The sequence below is a fragment of the Muntiacus reevesi genome, chromosome 20, assembly GCF_963930625.1.
Source record: "Muntiacus reevesi chromosome 20, mMunRee1.1, whole genome shotgun sequence".
Lineage (NCBI taxonomy): Eukaryota > Metazoa > Chordata > Mammalia > Artiodactyla > Cervidae > Muntiacus > Muntiacus reevesi.
Window position 1 is genome coordinate 40,254,277 of NC_089268.1, and position 25,432 is coordinate 40,279,708.

The 25,432-nt window shown below is 44.2% G+C and overlaps 1 protein-coding gene across 13 annotated transcripts in view; it reads left to right on the plus strand.

Annotated features, from left to right (window-relative positions):
- KIF13A (kinesin family member 13A) overlaps window positions 1–25,432 on the plus strand; it is a 198,496-nt gene that overhangs the window by 155,660 nt on the left and 17,404 nt on the right. For 11 of the 13 annotated variants that reach the window (XM_065913151.1, XM_065913147.1, XM_065913150.1 and 8 more), the window contains 16 exons: window positions 972–1,112; window positions 1,978–2,127; window positions 4,783–4,944; window positions 5,844–6,017; window positions 9,306–9,457; window positions 10,971–11,103; window positions 11,280–11,426; window positions 14,445–14,483; window positions 16,086–16,185; window positions 17,812–17,938; window positions 19,280–19,335; window positions 20,619–20,743; window positions 21,008–21,184; window positions 22,874–22,966; window positions 23,118–23,274; window positions 24,581–24,654. In XM_065913151.1, the coding sequence (XP_065769223.1) occupies window positions 972–1,112; window positions 1,978–2,127; window positions 4,783–4,944; window positions 5,844–6,017; window positions 9,306–9,457; window positions 10,971–11,103; window positions 11,280–11,426; window positions 14,445–14,483; window positions 16,086–16,185; window positions 17,812–17,938; window positions 19,280–19,335; window positions 20,619–20,743; window positions 21,008–21,184; window positions 22,874–22,966; window positions 23,118–23,274; window positions 24,581–24,654 (2,007 nt within the window). The remainder of the gene's footprint in view (window positions 1–971; window positions 1,113–1,977; window positions 2,128–4,782; window positions 4,945–5,843; window positions 6,018–9,305; window positions 9,458–10,970; window positions 11,104–11,279; window positions 11,427–14,444; window positions 14,484–16,085; window positions 16,186–17,811; window positions 17,939–19,279; window positions 19,336–20,618; window positions 20,744–21,007; window positions 21,185–22,873; window positions 22,967–23,117; window positions 23,275–24,580; window positions 24,655–25,432) is intronic. The other 2 variants (XM_065913149.1, XM_065913157.1) reach the window with 1 other exon arrangement.

Below are 25,432 nucleotides of genomic sequence, written 5' to 3' on the forward strand. Positions count from 1 at the left end.
AAACTTGGGAATTCCCTGGTTGTTAGGACTCTGCTCTTCCACTGCTGTGGGCCAGGATTCACTCCCTAGTTGGGGAACTAAGATGCCACAAGCTACGCGGTGCAGCCAGAAATAAATAATAAAACCTTGAAACTAGAAATGGATATAACTAACTCCTCTTGCTTTTCTCTCTCATATACATGCCTCCTGAAATGGAGGATGTGTAAATATCTTATAATAGTGCCATTCTGAGAGAGTGACAAGAAAGGAAGACTCCTGTGATCCCTGCTTTATGTACACAGAAGGATTCTTTGCAGCCCCTTGGAAGTTTCCATCATTAAAACTTCAAGATTTTTTTCTTTAGGGAGAAACTTTGAAAAGTAATTTTTCCCTCCGTTCATTTTTCCCTCCCGACAAGTGAGCGAGAAATGAGTCAGAGGGTATCTCATCAGCCTTCTTGCATTTTAGTCTTTTGACCAAGCAGTTCTCCTTTGTGAAATTTACTCTAAATCCATACTTATAGAAGTGTTTGTAAAGGTTTATGTGCTTTGTACAAGGATGCTTATCATAGTTACCTTTGTAATAGCAAACATTTGAAACAGCCATGATGTTGGGCAGTAGACTAATTAGACAAATGAGTGATACATCCCCATAACAGGTCAGTTTGTTGCTATTAAACATTATATTTCTGAAGAATATTTAACCACACAAAATGGTTAACTGTGGAGAAAGAATTGGGATGGGAAATCTGTATTTTTGCTTGGTTCTGATTGTGATTAAAAATAAAACGTGCGTGCACAGCCCTACAAAGAAGATTGAAAATAAACTAGAATATTCCATATATGGTAGATTTCATCTTTCTTTGTATACATTATATGTGTCTTTTTCAAACTTTCTACTTTGTGATAATGCATATTGCTTCAGCAATCCAAAACGTTATAACAAGATTTGCTGTGTTTGTTTTTTTGTCTTTGTGTTCCTACATTCTACAGAGAGGAGCAATAGTGAGTGAGCCAGCTATTCAGGTGAGGAGGAAAGGAAAGAGCACCCAAGTGTGGACCATTGAGAAGCTGGAGAATAAATTAATTGATATGAGAGAACTTTATCAAGAATGGAAGGAAAAGATTCCTGAGGTAAAAGGGACAAAATGTCAAGGAGCTTTGGTTGCATTAAAAGGACAGAATATAAGTGATTTAGCCATCAGAACTGGAGAAGGAAATGACAATCCACTCCACTGTTCTTGTCTGGAGAATTTCATGGATGGAGCCTGGCTGGCTACAGTCCATGGGGTCACAAAGAGTCGGACACGACTCAGTGACTAACACACAGTCATCAGAACACACACACGGGCATCACCGAATATCTTAGTGATGCTTGGGGCATTTATATTAGAAATGTAAAGTGAAAGTGATCTTGAAAGCTCACTTGGATGGGTCATAAAATGTGATCCTCACACAGATAGGAACTAAGTGAGGAGAACATCTAGCACCTTCTGCATCTTGAGTACATTTCAAGCGAAATGAAGTGGAACAAAGTGGATTTGTGCTGTTTTGTAGGTGGTGTTAAAAATCAGCTTAGATGGGCCAGCATGGATTTTGCATTCATTAGCATATGCTCATGCTCCCCTAGCGGTGTTCGTGGCTGGGTACATGCTAAGAATAATTTTAGAGAGCATGGTCCATTGTTCAGACATGAGTAATGGAAAAAAGGTAGGGTGTGCCAGGGAAGACGGGGAGGGTTGGGGTGGGGTGTGTGGTGGGTGGGGCTATAACTGATGGAAAGGCTTTCCACCAGTTATCGCCCTAACTAACAAACCCCTCCTGTGTGCTAGTTTTGTTTTATTTTATGACATTATTTTGATTTTACTTTTAACTGATGTGGATAAATGCTTTCTTTTTGAAACATTTTAAAATAGATGGTTTTAAATAGTTATTAGGTTGATGTTTTCTTTCCTCCTCACCCCCTACCCCCAACCCCCTAACCTGTCCTGCCACTCAGGCTAAGCGACTCTGCGGGAAACGAGGTGACCCTTTCTACGAAGCCCAAGAGAATCATAACCTGATAGGTGTCGCTAATGTGTTCCTGGAGTGTCTCTTCTGTGATGTGAAGCTTCAGTATGCAGTTCCTATCATCAGCCAGCAGGGGGAGGTAAGGACGAGCCAGCCTGGGAAAAAATGACCATGGTTCAAGTGTGGTTTTTTTTGTTTGTTTTAACTCGATTTAAGTTATGTTCTTGATTTAGACCCAGAAACTAGGGTGGAGCCTCAGGACCACATTCTTTTTTCTCTACTAATATCAGTAGAAACTATCAACATTAACTCATGGCTTTAAAAGATTATTAGAACATGTCTTTTGTTTGTGGTTCACAAGGATTTTCTTTGTTTTAATCGAATTAGAAATCTTTTGGAGACCAGATTCGGCTCTGTGCCCCATGCTGACTCCTCTTTTAAGCTCTTACCTCCATAATACCCTTTAGCTCCTTCCTGGCCCCTAAGTGATCTTTACAAGATGTAAAAATGAAAGTGAAAGTCGCTCAATCACGTCTAGCTCTTTGTGACCCCATGGACTGTATAGCCTGCCAGGCTCCTCTGTCCATGGAATTCTCCAGGCCAGAATACTGGAGTGGGTAGCCATTCCCTTCTCCAAGGGATCTTCCCAACCCAGGGACTGAACCCAGATCTCCCACATTGTGGGCAGATTCTTTACCATCTGAGCCACAGGGGAAGCCCTTCTAAGATATAACTTGAGAGGATTATTTTGAAATGTGAAATATTCAAAACAAACAAGCTTAACCATCCCATTGTTACCACCTCTTTTAAAAAAAATGCCTCTCATATTTCAGTTATTTCATTATATTGGCCTTATGTCAGCCTGAAACATTTCAGAAAAATGTTCAAGTTCTAACTTTTTTTTTATTACCCAGTTCATCAATAAATGTCTTCATTTTAAATTTAGTAACATCAATATTTCATGATGCTACTAAATTTAAAAGTAATTTGTTCTTTAATAACACGCAAACTTGGAAATACTAAGTTGCTTTTCATGATTCTTTTTTTAAGTTACATTTTTATTTTACTTTTAAAATTTATTTTTAATTGGAGGATAATTGTACAACGTTATGTTGGTTTCTGCCATACATCGACGTGAATCATCCATAGGTATACGTATGTCCCCTCCCTCTTGAACCTTCCTCCCACCCCATCCCACCCCTCTGGGTTGTCACAGAGCCCCAGTTTGAGCTCTCTGCATCATACAACATATTCCCACTGTGTAGTTTACATATGGTTTGTGGTTCTTAGCGCAGGCTGAGAATAGGGCTCCACTCTGCCTGAAGTGAACCCAGAAAATAAACCCGAGGTTCCCAGCTGTGATGTGTAAGTTCATGGCTCATATTCCCACACGTGTAACCCCCCCTGTGAACACTACGCTATAGGAGACTAATGAAGTAAGTTACTGTTTGCCATGTTAAAAATGGGCACAACTCCAGTGACAAAGGGACGTAGTAGCTGAGTCCCTGGTCAGGGTTACTTAAGCTAGGTTCCATGGTGGGCTTTGAGGGTTCCAGTGATCCCCCTAAAATTTTACTAAAAATATATTAGGGTCTCAAAAAACATCAGGGGAAAAAAGCTTGAGAAGTACCATCTTCTAACTGATTTCCCCTATTTCCTTCCTTCCCTTCCTCATACTCCTTCCTCCACATTTGTCTCACTTGTCAAATGCCATCAACTCATTTCTCGCAGGTCCTGGGTGCCAGGGCCAGTTGCTCTGCGGAAGGTGATCTGAGCTGTCTTTGAGAATGAGCCTCACTGTTTAAGATGACAGCAGCACTGCCAGCGCGTGTGTCCCCTTCACGACTTGTCATTCCAATCTTAAAGTGTGGTCTCAAAGATAAATCTGGCCGATGACCACACTCCAAGTCTGCGAAGGTTGGGGTGATTCCACCCATTAAATTCAGTTCTGTGCCGGCAGTTACAGGAGAGATGCTGCTAAACTCTCAACGATCCAGAGAACCACTAAGGGGCTGGAGACTTCAAGCCCCACCCACCCCCTTTTTTTTAGAAAAACCACCTTAAAAGACCTGTTTCCTTATAACTTAGTGGCTTTGTATTTGTCCTCCCTCCTGGAGTAGGTCTCACCCTTCACCCTGCTTCCAGCCACCATGTGAGGTCTGTTCGCCTTTTCTGCTCCCAAGAGAATAGAGGCCGTATGAGCCCAGTGGCCTGACTGTTTGGTTTACTGTTGTAAACGCAATGCTTCGTACCTTCCCTGGCACCCAGTCACTTCTCCGTAAATATTTGTCAGGTGGATAAATTCGTCTCATGACAACCCGCACATATCTCTGTTAGAGCAGTTAGTCTATACTGCCGTTTCTGGGTTTTTAATTCTCTGTTTCCTCGTTTGACTGTGTGCATCCAGACAGCAGAGCCCGTGTCTTTATCTTGGTGTTCCCCACGATGCCAGGTATTTGATCAGATGACTATGTGAATGAATATATGAATAAGGGAAATAGATGACTCCAAGTAGCAGGTGTTAGCTGCCTTTGTGCTGTTCATGAACTGTCCTGTAGAAGAAGGGTAAGAAGGAAGATGATTCCAGGAGGCAGATTTCGCTCCAAGTAAAGCCTGGTGATTTCCGAGCAGGTGATGGAGCAGACTAGCTCTGGAAGTTTCCTGTTGCTGGAGGTGGCCTAGTTGTCACGGTGGAGCTGCTCACTGGGGGTTATGGTTGCATCCTTCCCACCTCAGGTTGGTGTTGTCCACAGGCTGCCTTTTAACCCCTCGGTGCTCTGGTTCCTTGACCCAGGTTGCAGGGCGTCTCCATGTGGAAGTGATGCGAGTTACAGGCGCCGTCCCGGAGCGCATGGTGGAGGACGACTCTTCGGAGAACTCCAGCGAAAGTGGGAGCCTCGAAGTTGTGGACAGCACCGGGGAGATCATTCACCGAGTCAAGAAACTGACATGCCGGGTGAGAGGGCGGGGCTGCGGAGGCTCGAATAAGTGATCTTTTCCATTCAAAACAATTTGATGGAAAATCTCAGGCGTTTTGCATATAACATGAGTGAGTGAGTGAGTGAAAATTGCTCAGTCGTGTCCGACTCTTTGCGACCCATGGACTATACAGCCTATGGAATTCTCTAGGCCAGAATATTGGAATGAGTAGCCTTTCCCTTCTCTAGGGAATCTTCCCAACCCAGGAATCGAACCCAGGTCTCCCACATTGCAGGAGGATTCTTTACCAGCTGAGCCACCATGGAAACCCAGGAATACTGGAGTGGGTAGCCTATCCCTTCTCCAGCGGATCTTCCCGACCCAGTAATCGAACCGGGGCCTCCTGCATTGCAGGCAGATTCTTTACCCCTGCATAGAACATGGTACAAGTTAAGCTTTCTGACAGCAGACATGGTAATGGACAGTACTTTTTCCAGAAGTATAGCACACTTTATGATGACAGTTGTGTGAAGTTTCAAAAGTGTCTGTGCATGTGAGCTTCAAGGAGTGTATGTTGTTTAGTGAATCATGCTTTTCTAGTAAAGGTTGCAGCTGTATCTGAAACTCAGTCATTAGGGAAGTTTGAGAGCGATGTGTGCATTTGTCGCCATGCTCATACACTGCAGTTACAAGACTGTGGTACAGATGTCATTACAGATGCTCTTGTATGCGTGTGTACTCAGTCATGTCCGACTCTTTTCGACCCCATGGACTGTGGCCCACCAGGCTCCTCTGTCCATGGAATCTCCCAAGCAAGAATACGTCAGATGTCAAATGGATGACTGATTTATTTCACCCCTATGAAAAGCATGCATAGTTTGTTTTCTTTATGAGAGTTATATTTGCGTGGTTTTTTTTTTTTTTTTTTCTCTTCAGGTAAAAATTAAAGAAGCAACTGGGCTGCCCTTAAACCTCTCAAATTTCGTCTTCTGTCAGTACACGTTCTGGGACCAGTGTGAATCCACGGTGGCCGCCCCTGTTGTGGACCCCGAGGTGCCTTCCCCGCAGTCCAAGGATGCCCAGTACACCGTGACCTTCTCTCACTGTAAGGTACAAATGCCACTGCAAAATGAACTACCTGGGAGGCTGCCGGCCGGAGCCCAGTTCAGGAGTCTACTTGGAACTTACAGGTTTTCCCCATTATGAAACATATTATGTTTATTAGGCTTTTTAACCTCCAAGTATACTTTGTTTTTTACATACAGTTCCACTATATATTACAGTTATTTTCCATGGGCAATTCGTAATAGATTCTCAAGACTACTATTTTTTTGAAATTGTGCCCATTTTTTCTGGTTCAACACTTAGAGAACACATCCATATCATCACTTGTAGAATTTCACATATGTAAAGTCTGTCAAGTCATTCTTTTTTTTGCCTTTTTAAATTTACTTAATTGATGGATAATTGCTTTACAGAATTTTGTCGCTTTCTGTCAAACCTCAACATGAATCAGCCATAGGTGTATATATATCCGCTCCCTCTTGGACTTCCCCCCCATCTCCCTCGCCATCCCATTCCTCTAGGTTCATACAGAGCCCCTGATTGAGTACCCTGAGACCTGCAGCAAATTCCCACTGTCTATCTGTTTTACATATGGTAGTGTAAGTTTCCACGTTACTCTCTCCATATGTCTCACCCTCTTCTCCCCTCTCCCCAGGGCCGTAAGTCTGTTCTCTATGTCTGTTTCTCTATTGCTGCCTTGCAAATAAATTCATCAGTTGTCAAGTCATTATTTTTATGAAAACAAGTAGCCCACTTTTTTTAAGCTGTGTTCACCAAGTCTATTTGTCAATTCTTTATTAATCTTTTGTTGTTGTTGTTGTTCTCTGAATATTCTTTTAAATATTCCTCATATTTCTTTAGAACCAAAAAGCTGCTCCTTTAAGAAGGGTGAAATCTGGATTTAAAATACGTCCTAGTTAACAACTAGCTTAATAAATACTAGTCTCAAAGGCCTTGGACTCACTATGTGACCTGGAATTTTTTTTTCCGCCCCTAAAATGTATTGTTTGTGCTAATTGGTCATTAAGTTTATTTTCCTTTTAAAATTCTGGCTCTGTCTTCAAATATTCCAATCCCAAAGAAAGGCAATGCCCAAGAATGTTCAAAGTACTACACAATTGCACTCATCTCACGTTCTAACAAAGTAATGCTCAAAATTCTCCAAGGTAGGCTTCAACAGTATGTGAACCGAGAACTTCCAGATGTTCAAGCTGGATTTAGAAATGGCAGAGGAACCAGAGATCAAATTGCCAACATCTGCTGGATCATAGAAAAAGCAACAGAATTCCAGAAAAACATCTACTTCATTGACTGTGTTAAAGCCTTTGACTATGTGGATCACAACAAACTGTGGATAATTCTGAAAGAGATGGGAATACCAGACCACCTTACCTGCCTCCTGAGAAATCTGTATGCAGGTCAAGAAGTAACAGTTAGAACTGGACGTGAAACGATGGACTGGTTTCAAATTGGGAAAGGAATACATCAAGGCTGTATACTGTCAGCCTGCTTATTTAACTTACATGCAGAGTACATCGTATGAAATGCTGGACTGAATGAAGCACAAACTAGACTCAAGGTTACCAAGAGAAATACAATAATCTCAGATATACAAATGACACCACTGTTGTGGCAGAAAGCAAAGAGGAACTGAAGAACCTCTTGATGAAAGTGAAAAAGCTGGCTTAAAACTCACCATTCAAAAAACGAAAATCATGGCATCTGGTCCCATCACTTCATGGCAGATAGATGGGGAAACAATGGAAACAGTGAGAGACTTTATTTTCTTGGGCTCCGAAATCACTGCAGGTGGTGACTGCAGCCATGAAATTAAAAGACACTTGCTCCTTGGAAGAAAAACTATGACCAACCTAGACAGTATGTTAAAAAACAGAGACATTACTTTGTCGACAAAGGTCTATCTAGTAAAGCTATGGTTTTTCCAGTAGTCATGTATGGATGTGAGAGTTGGGCCATAAAGAAAGCTGAGTGCCAAAAAATTGATACTTTTGAACTGTGGTACTGGAGAAGACTCTTGAGAGTCCCTTGGACTGCAAGGAGATCCAACCAGTCAGTTCTAAAGGAAATCAACCCCGAATATTCATTGGGAGGACTGATGCTGACGTTGAAGCTCCAATACTTTGACCTCCTGATGTGAAGATCTGACTCATTAAACAAGACCTTGTTGCTGGGAAAGATTGAAGGCAGGAGGAGAAGGAGACAACAGAGGATGAGATGGTTGGATGACATCACCAGTTTGACAGACATGAGTTTGAGCAAGCTGTGGGAGTTGGTGGACAGGGAAGTCTGGCGTGCTGCAGTCCATGAGGTCGCAAAGAGTCAGACACGACTGAGTGACTGAGCTGTACTGATCTCCAAATAAAATAATAAGTTAGGTAGTATAACATTTAAACCAATACGGCACAGCACAGCCTTTCCATTTCCTTCTCTTTCCTGCTAATGGGAAGGAAATGAAAGTGGTTCCTTGCATGCTGCTTTGTTCTGGGTGATTTGCTTTGCTGCTCCATCCATTCAGCGTCTATTTCTTCACTCATCTGCGAAAAGTTGGAGTGAGAGGGCCTTCCTGGTGGCTCAGTGGTAAAGAATCCGCCTGCCGGTGCAGGAGATATGGGTTCAATCCGTGTTCTGGGAAGATCCCACATGCCAAGGAGCAACTAAGCCGGTGTACCACAACTACCAAGCCTGTGCTCCAGACTGTGGGAGCTGCAACTACGAAGCTCGTGCACCCTGGAACCTGTGCTCTACAACAAGAAAAGCCACCACAGTGAGAAGCCCAAGCACTGACATGAATAAATAAGTACACATTTTTTGCAAAGTTGGACTGGGAGAGTTTAAGAGCAGGAGTGCAGATGGGTGGAGATAATCATATAAGATTTAATTCTGTTTTTAGTCTCCTAAGCCATAGCAAGGGACAATCATAAATTCCTCTTTTTCTTTTTTTTTTTTTGCTGTGCTGATTGGTCTGTTCCAGCTGAACGTCGGAGTGGTGTGGGGAGAAGAGACCGCACCAGAAGGAAGGGAGGACAGGTTCAGCTCTGCAACAGCAAGCGGTGTGACGCGGGGCGGCTGCTTTCCTCAGTGTCCTCTTGTGTTAAAGAAAGGAACTCAATGCAGTTATCTCGGAGTATCCCTTCCCAGCTAATAATGCTGGTTTCTTTGCCGTTTTCTGTCCAACAGCAGCAATGGGTTTAAAGTTGGGATCAGGCTAACCTACTCTGAAGTGAACCTGCACAGTTGAAAGGTAACAAGGACATTTCACAGATTCCTGTCTGCATAATTCCTGTCCTGTTCCCTTCCCCCTGCTTATCCCAGGACTACGTGGTGAACGTAACGGAGGAATTCCTGGAGTTCATCTCAGATGGAGCGCTGGCTATCGAAGTGTGGGGCCACCGGTGTAGCGGGAACGGCAGCTCCATCTGGGAGGTCGATTCCCTCCACGCTAAGACGAGGACGCTGCACGACAGGTGTGTGCTTGGCTGAGGGCTTCAGACGCGGGGTCTAGGCTCACACTTGGACAGCGGTTGAGAATTAGGACTCTCTGAGCCTGTTTCCTCCTTTGTGAAATGGGAATGATGAAAGAAACCACCAGGTTTTGGAAAAATTCAATGGGGAAAGGAACATCTTTTCAATGAGACTGAGACATCTGGGTATCTATTTGGAAGAAAACAACCTTGATCTTAATTCACCTGATTCCACAAAACTTAATTTGAGATGGAGCATGACTTTAAATGTAAAAGATAAAACTCCATAGCTTATAGAAGAAAACAGGAGGGTATATTCTTCTTAAGCTGATCATTTGCTTCTCCCATGACCCAGCAATCATCCTTCTAGGTATTTGCCCAAGAAAATTGAAAATGCAAGTCCATAAGCAGCCTGGTACATAAATGTTTATGGCAGTTCTATTCATAATGTCCCCCAAACTATAAACAACCCAGATGTCCTTCAGTGTGAGAAATAAACTGTGTTATTAGTCACACAACATACTATTACTCAACAATAAAAAGGGAAAGGACTCTGTCCCACTCTTACCCATTTGGACAAATCTCACAAACTTTATTCTGAATCAGAGAAGCCAGAGCTAGAAGAGCACAATACTACATGATTCCATTTATATGAAGTTCTTGAACAGAGAAAACTAATCTGAGGTTATGCAGCTACTGTGGATGGTGTGGGAATTGAGGGGAAAGGGGCCTGAGCAAACCTGCTGTGGTCATGGCCAGACAAGGGGCACAGATAGGTGCATTTGTCACGACTCATCCAGCTCTACGCTTGAGAGCTAAACAGTTCTCTGAATATGTGAGCTGTCTATTTTATTCACTCAATAAATTTTATTCACTTAATAAAATAAATAAAAGGAACCTATACCATAGGAGGTTGTTTTGAGAGTTTATTAAATAAGAAAATAATTTGTGTGATACACATAGCACAGTGCCTTATGCATAATAAATGCTCAGTGACTTGGGGCTTCTTCCTATTGCTAATAATGTGTTTGATTAATAATGACATGGATGGGACTTTCCTGGGGCTCCAGTGGTTAAGAATCCATCTTCCAGTGCAGAGGACGTGGATCAATCCGTAGTCGGGGAAGTTACACTCCTACTTGTTGAGAGGCAACTAAGCCCATGAGCCACAAGTAGAGACAGTGGAACTACTGAGCCCAGGTGTTGCAACTAAGGCGCTTCCCAGGTGGTGCCATGGTAAAGAATTCACCTGCCACTGCAGGAGATGCAGGTTCGATCCCTGGGTCAGGAAGATCCCCTGGAAGAGGAAATGGCAACCTATTCCAGTGTTCTTGCCAGGATCATCCCATGGACAGAGGAGCCTGGCAAGCTATACAATCCATGGGGTCGCAAAGAGTTGGACGAGATTGAGCACACACGCATGCTGCAACTAAGACCCGACAAAGTCAAATAAATAAGAATAAATAACTGTTAAAAGAATAATGACCTGGTTGTTTGCTGGGACGTGTTTCTGCAGGTGGAACGAAGTTACTCGCAGAATAGAGATGTGGATCTCCATCCTGGAGCTGAACGAGCTGGGCGAGTACGCCGCCGTGGAGCTTCACCAGGCCAAGGACGTCAACACAGGCGGCGTCTTTCAGCTCAGACAGGTACTCGGTTTGCCTCGGCTTGCTTCATGCTTTCTCCGTCACAAGCATTTTCTGGGACTCTCTAGTTCTTGCCTCTCTGTTCCCTAATTCTTCCCCCTCTCCTTTATCCTCTTCACCTGTCCCTCCCGGTTCCCATTCCTGGCACCCACTTCCGCATCACACCCCCACCTCTGCAGGGTCATTCCCGGAGAGTCCAAGTCACAGTGAAGCCTGTCCAGCACTCCGGCACACTGCCGCTCATGGTCGAAGCCGTCTTGTCCATCTCCATCGGCTGCATCACTGCCAGGTCCACCAAGCTCCAGAGAGGGCTGGACAGCTACCAGGTGAGACCAGCAGGTTTGAAATCGTGTTTAACAAAGATTGGTTAATACAGAACTAAGGCAGGCCCCTTTAGGAATATAACTAAACTCTTTGCCTTAACTGTGTATCTGCCCCACCCCCACCCCATTCCTATGTCCATTCGTTGCCGTTTTTACTATGTTTAAAATACCATATTGGCTTAGTGCTGCGTAGTAATAATTTTATTTATAAACACACATTGATGCTATTGTGCTCATTTACTTTAGGCAGGTTTTATTTTACATCAGGCGCAAATTATGTTGGGTGTGTGACTTTGCTGGCTTTGGCCTGATTCCACTTTTATTAAAATAAAATTGCCCCCAGACGCAGCCATAATTAACCAGCTCTCTGAAAGCTTTCCTTTTTTTAAATTGAAAGTGGTCCTCATGATCATTTATGTTCATTAAATCTCCTTTTGCTAAATCTTCTGTTTTCATTTGTTTAAAACTTAAAAGGTGGGACCACCTAAGAATTCATCACATTTACCAATCACAATAAACTTTGAGATCAGGGACTTGTCCCCAGGGGCCTGAAATAACTCACATGCTTCACCGAGTCCCTGGTTTGCCATAACATATAACTAGAGACGAGCTTTCCCAATGGCTCAGTGGTAAAGAACCACCTGCCGATGCAGATGGAGAAGGCATTGGCACCCCACTCCAGTACTCTTGCCTGGAAAATCCCATGAACAGAGGAGCCTGGTGGGCTGCAGTTCATGGGGTCGCTACGAGTCGGGCACAACTGAGCGACTTCACTTTCACTTTTCACTTTCATTGGAGAAGGAAGTGGCAACCCACTCCAGTATTCTTGCCTGGAGAATCCCAGGGACGGGGGAGCCTGGTGGGCTGCCATCTATGGGGTCACACAGAGTCAGACACGACTGAAGTGACTCAGCAACAGCAGCAGCCAATGCAGAAGACCTGGGTTCCATCCCTGGTTGGGGAAGATCCCCTGGAGAAGGAAATGGCAACCCACTCCAGTATTCTTGCCTAGAGATTTCCATGGACAGAGGAGCCCGGCAGGCTATGCAGTCCATGGGGTCGCAAAGTCAAACACGACTTAGCAACTAAACAACAGCAACTATATTAATTAGAGACTTGGAAGAATCAGATCATTGAATCCTGGCTCCCTCACTGCCACACGTGAAGGCAACATGCTCCATGTCATGATGGGGAGAAAAGGTTTCTCTGTAGAGTCTGGGCAAAAGCCCAGACTATCCTGAGAATGATTCATCTTCCAACGCAGTTTCCTTTTGGCTTCATGGCAGCGAGGACTTTCCTGAAAGCTAAAAAGGACATTGGGTTGGACTGTTGGGCCAAAAGGAAGGCACAACTTTGGGAGACTCACCCCAGGCCAAAACTGCCTCAGACTCAAAGCCTGGGAAGAGTGTAAATGGAGCTGTGAGGCTGGAGTCTATTGACTCCGGGGATGCTTCTCCACCAGACTTTTCCTTGTGTGTGGAGTAGATGTTATTAATAGGCTGTCCTTCGCTTGGCCATCAACTTTGAGGGCAGCTACAGGGCCTGGTAGAAAGAGCTCAGACTTGGAGTGAGGATACTTAGTTTTGTTTGATTTAACCGAGTCATTTAAACTTTGAGTTCTGGGATGTCCCTGGTGGTTGACTGGTTAAGAATCTGCCTTAAAATGCAGGGGACATGGGTTTTGGTCCTTGCTCGGGGAACCAAGATCCCACATGCCTTCATGCTGCAACAGAAGATCCCATATGATGCAACTAAGATCCCACATGCTGCAACTAAGACCCAATGCAACCAAATAGATAAATACTTTAAAAAAAAAAAAAAAGATTTTGAGTTCCCTTTTCCTTTCCTCCAAGACTATGAAGTAGATATGATAATTCTGTGAGGTTCCTTTCTGCCATAAAATTTTGTGGCTTAATGAATCTCTGGTCTTAGATGAAACCTTGAATCTGTGTGTCCTGAACCATGACTACAGACATGAGTCATTAGCTAATTGATTATTCCCATTTGAGGAACACTGTAAAAGTGAAAGTTGGCTCAGTTGTGTCCGACTCTTTGCAACCCTATGGACCATACAGTTCATAGAATTCTCCAGACCAGAATACTGGACTGAGTAGCCTTTCCCTTCTCCAGGGGATCTTCCCCACCCGGGATCCAACCTGGGCCTCCTGCATTGCAGGCAGAGTCTTTACCATCTGAGCCACCAGGGAAGCCCCACATAGTCATAAACTCTTACTGCAGTGGTTTAGTATACAGAACCTCTGCAGTCTTCCCTTGGTATCCAGTGGCAATTGATTCCAGAACCCCGCTTTGGATACTAAAATCTGAGAATGCTCAAGTCTCTTACATAAAATGGCCCAGCATACCCCGCCCTCTGTATCAGGAAGCTTCTGCAGTTGGTTGAATCTGCAGATGGACTTGTGGATGCAGAGCACTGACTGGACGTGGAGTCTTAGCTTCCCAGTGGTTTTCCGCTGGGATCATGTCACAGTGGCTGAGGTGTAGTGCCAGGTCAAGGGCACAGACCTGGCCTCAGTCCTGACCCTGCCACTATCTGTGTGAGCCTTGGGTTCAATCATTTTATCCTTCAGGCCTCAGCTGCCTCGTGGCTAAAACCAAGAGACTGAGCAAGAAACTCCCCAAAGTCCTTTCTAGCTTTGCGGGCTCTAAATCTCAGTTGACAGCTCACCCAGAAACTAATAGCAACTTTGCATAACAGTGGGGTAAGTCTTGACCCAGTGGGGTTGGCTCCTCTCCCCTAAGAGAATCTGATACAGTTCCTATTTTTAAATGACCGCTTTCTCGGTGAAAGAAAAAAAAATAAAATCTTAAATTCTCTTAAGTTAACTATAGGCAAGGGAATTAAGTCCAGTTTTTGAGATTCAGTTCAATGTTTTATCATGCCAATGCTGTTTGTGTGTGCTGTCCTTTGTAATGTGAGTGTTAAGCTTAAAGACCTGTTTTCCTTGTGTGCTGTTTGAGAACCAAAATGCATGTCCTTTGTGTTTATTTTTTTCCTACCAGAGAGATGATGAGGATGGTGATGATATGGATAGTTATCAGGTATCACTGCTGCTATCAATCCTGTGGCATGGGGCACAGCTGCTGCTAATTGCCCACATCCGCAAAGCCGAGGGCAGGGAGGAGGAAGGACCACAGACCAAGAAGATGCCGTTTTCACTCGCTTTTGATTTGCTTTCAGCATAATCAGGGACACAGTCCTGTGGCTACAGACTTTCCCGTCAGTTTAAAATGTATACACAGATACTTCATTTTTTGCTATGCCATCTCGAACTGCCAGCTTGTAAAGCCTTATCTAAGCAAGACCACTATTGCCGTATTAAATTGGTGATCTTAAGAATTGTAGTTATCCATCCACAATCTTTAAACAGACCTGTGTTTCCTATGTGAACCTGCAGTTAGCACCTTACACCCGAGCAAGTTGTATTGTTCTAACACGCCATTTGATTTTTAAAGATTTTTGCCGGATAGGAAAACTGGAGACATTTTAAGCGCATAGTTTTGTTTAGCCAGTTTTCTTCATTCTGTAAGGGCAACCTTAGTTATTCATAACCTGGAGAATTTAACTCTCAGCCTTAAATCTTTCTGGAAATCTAGAGGAAAAAGTACACAGGTGAAATCTTACTTAGTGCTGACCAGCCTGCCGTCAATGGGATGTGGAGTTACAGTAATGGGCAAGCTGACAAACCAAGATGAAGTTTTCTGGGTTGGTTCCCCGTCTCTGCACTGATTCTCTACATAAATGTCAAGAGCATGTTTTCTGGTGTGCCTTCCTCTAAGTAAAGTGCAGGTCCATCATAGGGGACACCTCAGAAGTCCTCAGGTGTCTGCTCTTAATGGACCATTTTATGGGTTAGACCGGAATTAGGCCGTCAAAGCCTTCTGAATAGGGTTGGTAGGTGTCTTTCCTGCCTCGTAATTTTACTGAGAAAGAAAACAAACAAGTAAAAACAAACCTTAGGGTAAATACCAGTGTCCCCTTGAATCTCAGCAATGCCATTAGCTAACGTCCTGTGGCTGGCTGTGCAATTCCTGCCCCGTGGTTCAGAGTCAGGTCCAGCATCCGCTTCCAGGATTTCTCAGCATGGCTGACTGCATGTTGGCTTTTTGCATGGGGCATTTTTGGTTAGCCTCAAGGTAGCGGTTAGAGGTAAGATCTTTGCAGCAAGTGCGAGAGGTTCTCTGCTGATCTATTCTCTGCCTTTCAGAAAATACATGTTACCCGGCCATTGAGCTATGAATGATGAAAATGTGATTCTCCATTCCATTTGCTGTTTTGGAATTGGGGTCTGTTTCTGGTGCCCTTCCTCTTAGAATCACAAACCTCTTCAAATGAACAGCTACAACTTAAATACACAGACACACATATTGTGTAACAGCTGGTGTAGTTGGAGCTTCTCCTGCTTTTAAGTGTAATTATCCTTTCAGAAGTCCAGGGGCTCTGATTTTCTGAAAATCAGGATCTTCAATCAGCATGCAGGGTTCCTAAGGCTTCTGTGCTTTCTTGCATATTAATCACACGGCAACGTTTAATGGCCTTTTCTAATGAAAAGTTTCCTAATCAATTGAAACGTCTTTTGTTAAAAAAAGAGAAAGAGTTGTCTGTGCACTTTACAGGAAAATGTTTTCCCTTCCTGATGCCAGGAAGAAGACTTAAACTGCGTGAGAGAGAGGTGGTCGGATGCCCTCATTAAACGGCGAGAATACCTAGATGAACAGATTAAAAAAGTCAGCAACAAAAAAGGTACATGAGATGAAACTCTCAGCCAGGAGTTGCTTTTTCACTCTACGGTGGGGCTAGGCTGTTTTCCTCTCTTAGCTGCACAACAGTATCTCAGATTTTTAACCCTGTCACAATTATAGATATTAGTGAATTGTCGTTGTGCAAGGTTGGTTTAAACAGGCCTTGAATTTGAAAGTAGTAAGTTTCATTACTTGGGTTGACTGTGACATTAAATATTAAATTCAATTTTTGTTTTTGATGAATGCAAATGTCGTCAATATCAACATGTCCACATGAGGTATTCCAGGCTCAGATCCTGGGACTGACAACAGCAGAAGGGTCACTTCTGAACCCACAACACGTGGCAGGTGGGCCCCGACTTCCACTGGCCGGTAACCATGTGCCCAGCTTGTTGAGGGTGACCAGAAGTCAGCCTACGGCTCTGCTTATCACTGCCCAACTTTGAGGATTCCATTTGCTTCCAGTGGCAACAGCCATTTGGATTCTAGAGCAGAAATATGCTCTTAAAACGCCAGTTTCTCATCCAGATTGTGTGCTTTATTCACTGTGGTTGATTCTTCACCGCAGGACATGTCCTGAATGTGAGTCCACTTCACATAGAAGTCAGCGGGAGTCCTCTCTCAGGAAAACATCTTGGTGTCAGTTTTTATATGTGCTCAGCCTGCTAATGAAAGCCCACTTTGGATATCCCTGGTGATCCAGTGGTTGAGAGTCTGCCTACCAATGCAGGGGACGCCAGTTCAGTCCCTGGCCCGGGAAGATCCCACATACTGTGGAGCAGCTAAGCCCGTGTGCAACAACTACTGAGCCTGAGACCTAGAGCCCGGGAGCTGCAAGTCCTGCAACCCGTGCACCCCAGAACCCATGCTCCACAACAAGACAAGCCACTGCCTGAGAAGCCTGCGCTCTGCAACTAGGGTAGCCCCTGCTCCCTGCAACTAGAGAAAGCCCGAGCACAGCAATGAAGATGCATCACAGCCAAATATAAATAAATTAATTAATTCTTTCAAAAAATAATAAAGTTCTGTGAGTTAGAACTTCAACATATCTTTAAAACAAACAAACAAACAACAACAACAAAAAACTCACTCCAGAGTTAAATTAGGCTAAGAGGATTGCAAAATAGATCAAATAATATCCCTCGCATTCCAAGTATGAAGGAGAGTAAGTTCATTTTGCAGAGTGCAGGAGACCATGTTTAATCCTCTGCAAAATGATGTGTGGTTTCATAAAGCAGTGCCCTGTCCATTATTGCGCTGGATCCTTCTGACCAGTGCATGAAGTTAACATGACTTGTAGGATCCCTATTTGACAAAGTAGGAAATGAAGACCCATCTGTGGATTAACTTTCCCAAATGACAGAGCTCTTGAAATGACCCGAGTCTTCTCATTCCTGTTCCACTGGTTTTTCTACTCTTCCTGGCTTTGGCTCTGCTAGGCCAGTGTTCTAGCCTCCATGAGCTGCTCAGGCATAGACTCCAGAGCCTCAAATCCTTTTTTTTGGCGGGGGGGGGAGAGCATCACGGATGGTTAAGCCACTCGTGGATATCACCCGGTGCAAGCCGATTTAAATTTAGACATCATCCCTCCTCCCCCGTGGTGCTCATGCCCCCGTTTTGCCCGCAGAGAAGACGGAGGATGACGTGGAGCGGGAAGCCCGGCTGGTGGAGCAGTGGGTGGGGCTGACGGAGGAGAGGAACGCCGTGCTGGTGCCTGCGCCGGGCAGCGGGATCCCCGGGGCGCCTGCTGACTGGTGAGTCCCCTTTCCTTCTGTGGTGGCCTGGGGCAGGTCAGGCGAGTTACCTGCCGGGATTGTCACAGAAAATGTTAAGTACTACAAGCTGCTCAGGGAAGGGCCGTCCAGCCCCGATGCCCCTGTCCTTCTTGTCCTTGCCCGCTGCAACCACCATCCTCTCACAGGAAGCTAGAGATCATTTATCGCTGGCCAGCAATCAGATACCATGCTCCTCAGTTCTCCGGAACGAGCACCTCGGACATGACTTCCCGATCTCCAGAAATTCTCGGTGTTGTTCAGTCACTCAGTCGTGTCTGACTCTTTGCGACCCCATGGACTGCAGCACGCCAGGCTTCCCATTCTTCACCATCTCCCAGAGCTTGCTCAAACTCATGTCCATTGAGTCAGTGATGCTATCCAGTCATCTCGTCCTCTGTCATCCCCTTCTCCTCCTCCTTCAGTCTTTCCCAGCAACAGGGTCTTTTCCAGTGGGTCAGTTCTTCACATTAGGTGGCAAAAGTATTGGAGCTTCAGCATCGGTCCTTCCAATAAATATTCAGGACTGATTTCCTTTAGGTTAGACTGGTTGGATCTCCTTGCTGTCCAAGGGACTCTCAAGAGTCTTCTCCAACACCACAGTTCAAAAGCATCAATTCTTCGGCGTTCAGCCTTCTTTATGGTCCAGCTCTCATATCCGTACATGATTACTGGAACAACCATAGCCTTGACTAGATGAACCTTTGTCAACAAAGTAATGTCTCTGTTTTTTAATACACTGTCTAGGTTTGTCTTAGCTTTTCCTCCAAGAAGCAAGCGTCTTGTAATTCCACAGCTGCAGTCAAGAAATTCTTATATCTTGACTTAAAAGAAGGGTGCTTCTGCAGCATACTTGTAAAGGGCAGAAATGTCTTCTTATTTGCCTTCATGCCTGTTTAGTTTGGTTACCAGCATAGAGTCAACACTTAAGCACTACATCAACAGTGATCCATCAGTTGATTTTCAGTCACTCCTGATGCTCAAAAGAAGCTAGGCAAATCAATCCAGCTTTCTGTACCACCTCTAAAATAGTTACTTCTCTTCTTCCCATCACTAGAATTATTCTCAGAAAGACTTCAAATAATCTTTGTTTCAATTAGTTACATGTAATTCATGTAACTGGTAGTTCTTTCTAGAAATCACACAAATCCCATGATTTGTGTTAAATAAGGATGATAAGAATTGTGAGAATGTTTCATTTGTAAGAGCTGTATCTATCTCCACAATGGTTCTCCTCTGCTTCCCTGCCTCTGTGGTGTTTAGTTATTTAACAAGGGGCAAAACACGTATTTTGTTATAATGAAATATTGTTATTAAATTTAGGATTCCACCACCTGGAATGGAAACCCACATACCGGTTCTCTTCCTTGATTTGAACGGTAAGTAGACACCTGTTGTTCCAAGGCTTGTCACCCTGAATGAGGTTTGCAATCTAGTCAAACTCACAGCATTTTAGCCCTTAAATGACTTGTCTGATCACTCACATGCCTTATCTAGGTAACAACCAAATGTATAAAACCTGATATATAGGATCACTAAAAGACAGATGTAGACATTTATTCTTCAAAAAAAAGCACTTGAGAGATTGAGAACTGCATACAAAAGCTGTAGTTCAGTCATTGCTCAGAAACAGTAACAGACATGGAAATTACACGAGAAGCTCATCACCCTCAGAGTTCCGAATCCTTCTGTGTTGCGGGTGCCCAGGAATCTGCATTTCTGACTGGTGCCCTTTGCTCCCCATCGCCAGTGGTGGTGTTTCTAGACCATGATGACTTGTAACCCTACGTGAAGGGTTATCTGTTATTGTAGCAACTAGATTGAACCTGGGTGAACCTCGGACAAATGTCTTCAATGTGTTTTAGCAGCAAAATCTATTTTCAATATGAACTTGTAAATGGAACCCCACGTGTGGAATATGAGAGGAGAGCTGCTGAGTTTAGGGATGGGCAGGCCCTTCTGCAGGCCCCTTGGGATTCTCAAAGCACAGCCTAAAAAAGACCAGGAATAGATGAAGACATGGGAGGTTGACGTTGTCTCTTCATATGGGCAATTTTTTTAAAAGCTTAGAAATAGACTGTTACTTCATGAAGCAGTGAGTTCCCCATTATTGGAGGTTCCCCATTATACAAGTAAAGGCTGAATAACTATATCCAGAGATCTGTAAAGAGTGAATCCTATATTGGGTAGGGCATTGGAGAGGATGGTCTTCAAATTTCTCCCAAAAGAACAGAACTTTGTTTCTAAGTTGGTAATTTAACCAATCAAATCTCTAATTTAGTGTAAGTTATATAAGTAGGACCATAAACTGAACACTAGATTATAAGAGGAATTGGCATCAGAAGGCAGCACAATTCTAAGGTGTGTTTATGTAGTGAAAATGTTTGCTCCCGGGAGTACATATGGAATATATTCAGTCCATTTTATAGGAGAGTTGCAAACACATCTTTTTGGCTCCCAGAGTTGTTTCTGTAAAGGATAGAAGCTGTTGTGGACACTGGAATCACTGTTTTAACTGCAGAATAAGGGATGAAAAAGATAAATAAATTGCATTACCTATAAACTTCATCTGTAAAAAGCATATTTAAAATTTTGGGGTGCTTGCTTAAAAAAAAATCTGATGTTTCCCCCACTTTTGTATCTGTGCCCTGGACTTCGCCAGCGGATGACCTCAGTGCCAATGAGCAGCTCGTGGGCCCCCATGCATCAGGCGTGAACTCCATCCTCCCCAAGGAGCACGGCAGCCAGTTTTTCTACCTGCCCATCATAAAGCACAGTGACGAGGAGGTAATGGGCCTTTAAGAGTCTCTTAAAAGGGCTTCAGGTTAATGCACATGCCTGTGGGCCTGTCTGCCCATTAAGCTGCTGTGGTCTGGGCTTTTGGCGAAGTGGACTAGAAACTTTAAAAAACAGAATAGATGTGTTATCCAAAAGGTGAGGGAAACCCATCTGTGATTCAGTAGAGTTGCATGTGGTTTTCTAGCTCATGATGTAAAACTGCTACAGCTGAGCTGTCTTATTTCCATGTCCCCCTCCTTCCTGGGTCCCTAGGTTTCAGCCACAGCCTCCTGGGACTCCTCGGTGCATGATTCCGTTCACTTGAACAGGGTCACCCCACAGAATGAGAGGATCTACCTGATAGTGAAGACCACAGTCCAGCTCAGCCACCCGGCAGCTATGGAGCTGGTCTTACGAAAGCGGATTGCAGCCAACATTTACAACAAACAGGTAGTAATGGGGCCCGATTATGCCGTTGCATGTTGTTGTTGTTTAGTCACTCAGTCGTGTCCGACTCTTTGCGAGCCCATGGACTGTAGCCCGCCAGGCTCCTTCGCCCATGGGATTTTCCAGGCGAGAATTACTGGAGGGGGTTGCCATTTCCTCTTCCAGGGGATCTTCCCGACCTGGGCATGGAGCAGCATCTCTTACGTCTCCTGTATTGAAGGCAGATTCTTTACTGATAGCTCCCTGGTAGCTCAGCTGGTAAAGAATCCGCCTGCAGTGCAGGGGGCCCCGGTTCGATTCCTGGGTTGGGAAAATCCCCTGGAGAAGGGATAGGCTACCCTCTCCAGTATTCTTAGGATTCCCTGGTGGCTCAGCTGGTAAAGAAGCCGCCTGCAATGCGGGGAAACCTGGGTTCGATCCCTGGGTTGGGAAGATCCCCTGGAGAAGGGAAAGGCTACCCACTCCAGTATTCTGACCTGAAGAATTCCATGGACGTATAGTCCACGGGGTCACAAAGAGTCAGACACGACTGAGCGACTTTCACTTCACTTTACCACCCTCACCACCTTTATATAGGAGCACTGAGTTTCTTGCTCCTTGCTTTCACAAAGTGGTGTTTGGGGGTGTTAATTCAGTGGCTGTGCAAATCGCTACCAGGTTATAATCTGATTCTCATTTATCTAAGATGACAGGGTCTGAGGATAGCAGAGCTAAATGTCATTTAGCAAAGAAATCTTCCACCTTGACCAATTTGAGACCCATAATCCTAGGAGGCAGTGAAGTTATGACATTTCTCTGTTTTAAAAAGGTTGAATGCCTGGCTCAACCAGGTTAATGACAAAACCAGGACAAAGGCAGGCTGCATGTAAGTCCGTCTCCTAACGCCTCCCCAGATCTCATCTCAGAGGTACCATCAGCAGAGCGGATGCTCTGAGCTGATTTCTGATGCTGCCAGGATGGACTGATTAAACCCTGACAGCATCAAGAAGAGAGATAGCAGATGGGATGGGAAAGAGAAGCAGTGAATCCCAGATTTCTTCTAAGAGAGAAACTTTTCCAAATGTGCTTTTTCCCCTGGAGTAAAAGGTTTTTTTTCCTTGAAGAAAATGTGCAGCTTAAAAATCACTTTCAGGTTTTTTTTTGAAACAGCGGTAAAACTTTTGACAGGCAATATTAATTACATATCATGATGATGTATATTATGTTAATGTATAATGTGGTCTTCCCAGGTGGCTCAGTGGTAAAGAATTGGCCTGCCAGTGCAAGAGACACAGAAGACCTGGGTTCCATCCCTGGGTGGGCAAGATCCCCTGGAGTAGAAAATGGCAACCCACTATAGTATTCTTGCCTAGAGAATCCCATGGACAGAAGAGCCTGGCAGGCTAAATAAAGTCCATTGGGTCACAAAGAGTCAGACACAACTGAGCAACTAAACATGCACGCAGTAAAGAGAAGCAACCACAGAAAGCCCTGGCTAGACTGCAGATTCTGTCATCTAATCCCCAAATTTAATAGCTGGATATTACTGTCCTTCAGGATTAAGGACAAAGAATTTTCCGTTCAGTGTTCTTCTGTTTTACTCTGTGGTGTGTGTGTATCAAAAACATAGTCATTGGTTTCTTTTATAATTTATAAAATACTAAATAGCTTATATTTTCCACATCGCTTAATTTAGCTTTCCTTTTCTACCAGAGTTTCACCCAGAGTTTGAAGAGGAGAATATCACTGAAGAATATATTTTATTCCTGTGGTGTAACCTATGAGATAGTATCCAACATACCAAAGGTAAAAAGCATGTATTACTTTTTTGAAATGTCAGAATCTGAGTATTGGAGAACGAGTTAGGTCTCAAAACTTTTAAACCATTTTCTCACCACAATTTTGAGAGAAATATTGTTCACATAACAGTAATCTGAGTGCCTGCTTGTCTCCTTAGGCAACAGAGGAGATTGAGGACCGGGAGACGCTGGCTCTCATGGCTGCGAGGAGTGAGAACGAAGGCACGTCGGATGGGGAGACGTACATCGAGAAGTATACTCGAGGCGTGCTGCAGGTGGAGAACATTCTGAGCCTGGAACGACTCCGGCAGGCAAGTGACTGCAGGGTCTGGACTGGAGGGGGGGATCGCCAGCAAGTGAAAACTGAAAGTGGTAGATGCTCAGTCATGTCCGACTCTTTGCGACCCCATGGACTGTAGCCCACCAGGCTCCTATGTCCGTGGGATTCTCCAGACAAGAATACTGGAGTGGGTTGCCATGCCTTCCTTCAGGGGACCTTCCCGACCCCAGGGATCGAACCCTGGTCTCCTGCATTGCAGGCAGATTCTGTACGATCTGAGATATCACCAGCCTTCACCCCAAATGGATAAAGATGAACTTATTTACCAACACACTTCCTCTCTCAACCCATGAGAGGAGGAAGACTTGAGTAGCCATCTCATTAGACAAAATAGTTACTTTGACAAAAGAGTGACACAAATTCCGATGAGTGCATTTTATTGAACCCTTCCTAGGGAAGCCCCATTATTTCATCTTCAAGATGGATGATGGTGGGAGTTGGACAACAATGTGAATGTACTTTTTGCCACTGAACTGTACAGTTAAATATGGGTAAAATAGTATGTTTTATATTATGTGACTTTAACCACCATAAAAAATTAAAAAAAAAAAAAACCCTTCGAGGTAAATATTGTCATCATTTCCATTTGTAAATGAGAACATTGAGGCTGACAGGAGTTAGCCACCCAGCCCAAGGGCACCCAGCTAAGAACTGGTACAAAGTCAGATATAAACCCAGAACACTTGACTCTGAAGTCCACATCCTTAACCGCATAATCTCTCTCTCCCTAGTTTTTGGACCAAGCTTAACCTCTGTGGCAAGATATTGCCAGGTGAAAATAATCCACTAGGTCGTGAAACTCCAGAAGAGGTGTCACTCGATAGAGGCAGTAGAAGTTATGAAAAGTGTGCTTTGAGCAAAAAGAGGACCAAGATTGGCATCTGTCAGAAAAATCTTCCTTTAGTGGAAGTCCCACCCAAACTGTGGCAGAGTGAAACACAGAAGCATAAAAGTTGATTGTAATTTCACAAGTGACATATATCGTTAGTGATATTTTATCCATTTTCTCTACCCACCTATATGTAAATCTGCAGCATAAAATACCTTTAGTTCATCAGTCTTCCTGGTTTTATTTATGAAAAAATATTTTTCATAAATTAAGCAAAAAAAAATTAGTGAAAACAATAAGAACCAGTTTTGTAAATACAGGGTGGGGATGGCTGGTAGCGTAGGCTTGAAATGATGTTTATTTCTATACTTTTGAAATCTTTCACAATAAACATATATTCCTTTTGTCATCAGAGGAAGAAAAATCAATGTCATTTTCAAATTTGCAGGCAGTCACGGTCAAAGAAGCGCTTTCCACCAAAGCTCGGCACCTGCGGCGAAGCCTCAGCACGCCCAACGTCCACAATGTGAGCTCACCCGCGGCGGGGCTGCCTCGTCCGAGTGGCTCATCTCAGGGTTTGGGGTGCGGCAAGTCAGGGGAATCAGGTCAGGGTTTATCGGCGGGGGGAATTACATTTGGCCCAGGTGTGGGCATCCCAAGGTACCAAGCCTGCGCCTCTGTTCTAGAGATGCCCACCAGAGAGCCATTACAAGTAACAGGACTGAGGGTGTGTGTGTGTGTGTGTGTGTGTGTGTGTGTGTGTGTGTGTGTGTGTGTGTGTGTGTGTGTGTGTGTGTGTGTGTGTGTGTGTGTGTGTGTGTGTGTGTTGCTCAGTTATCATGGGAATTCTCCAGACAAGAATGCTGTGTGTGTGTGTGTGTGTGTGTGTGTGTGTGTGTGTGTGTGTGTGTGTGTGTGTGTGTGTGTGTGTGTGTTGCTCAGTTATCATGGGAATTCTCCAGACAAGAATGCTGTGTGTGTGTGTGTGTGTGTGTGTGTGTGTGTGTGTGTGTGTGTGTGTGTGTGTGTGTGTGTGTGTGTGTGTGTGTGTTGCTCAGTTATCATGGGAATTCTCCAGACAAGAATGCTGTGTGTGTGTGTGTGTGTGTGTGTGTGTGTGTGTGTGTGTGTGTGTGTGTGTGTGTGTGTGTGTGTGTTGCTCAGTTATCATGGGAATTCTCCAGACAAGAATGCTGTGTGTGTGTGTGTGTGTGTGTGTGTGTGTGTGTGTGTGTGTGTGTGTGTGTGTGTGTGTGTGTGTGTGTGTGTGTGTGTGTGTTGCTCAGTTATCATGGGAATTCTCC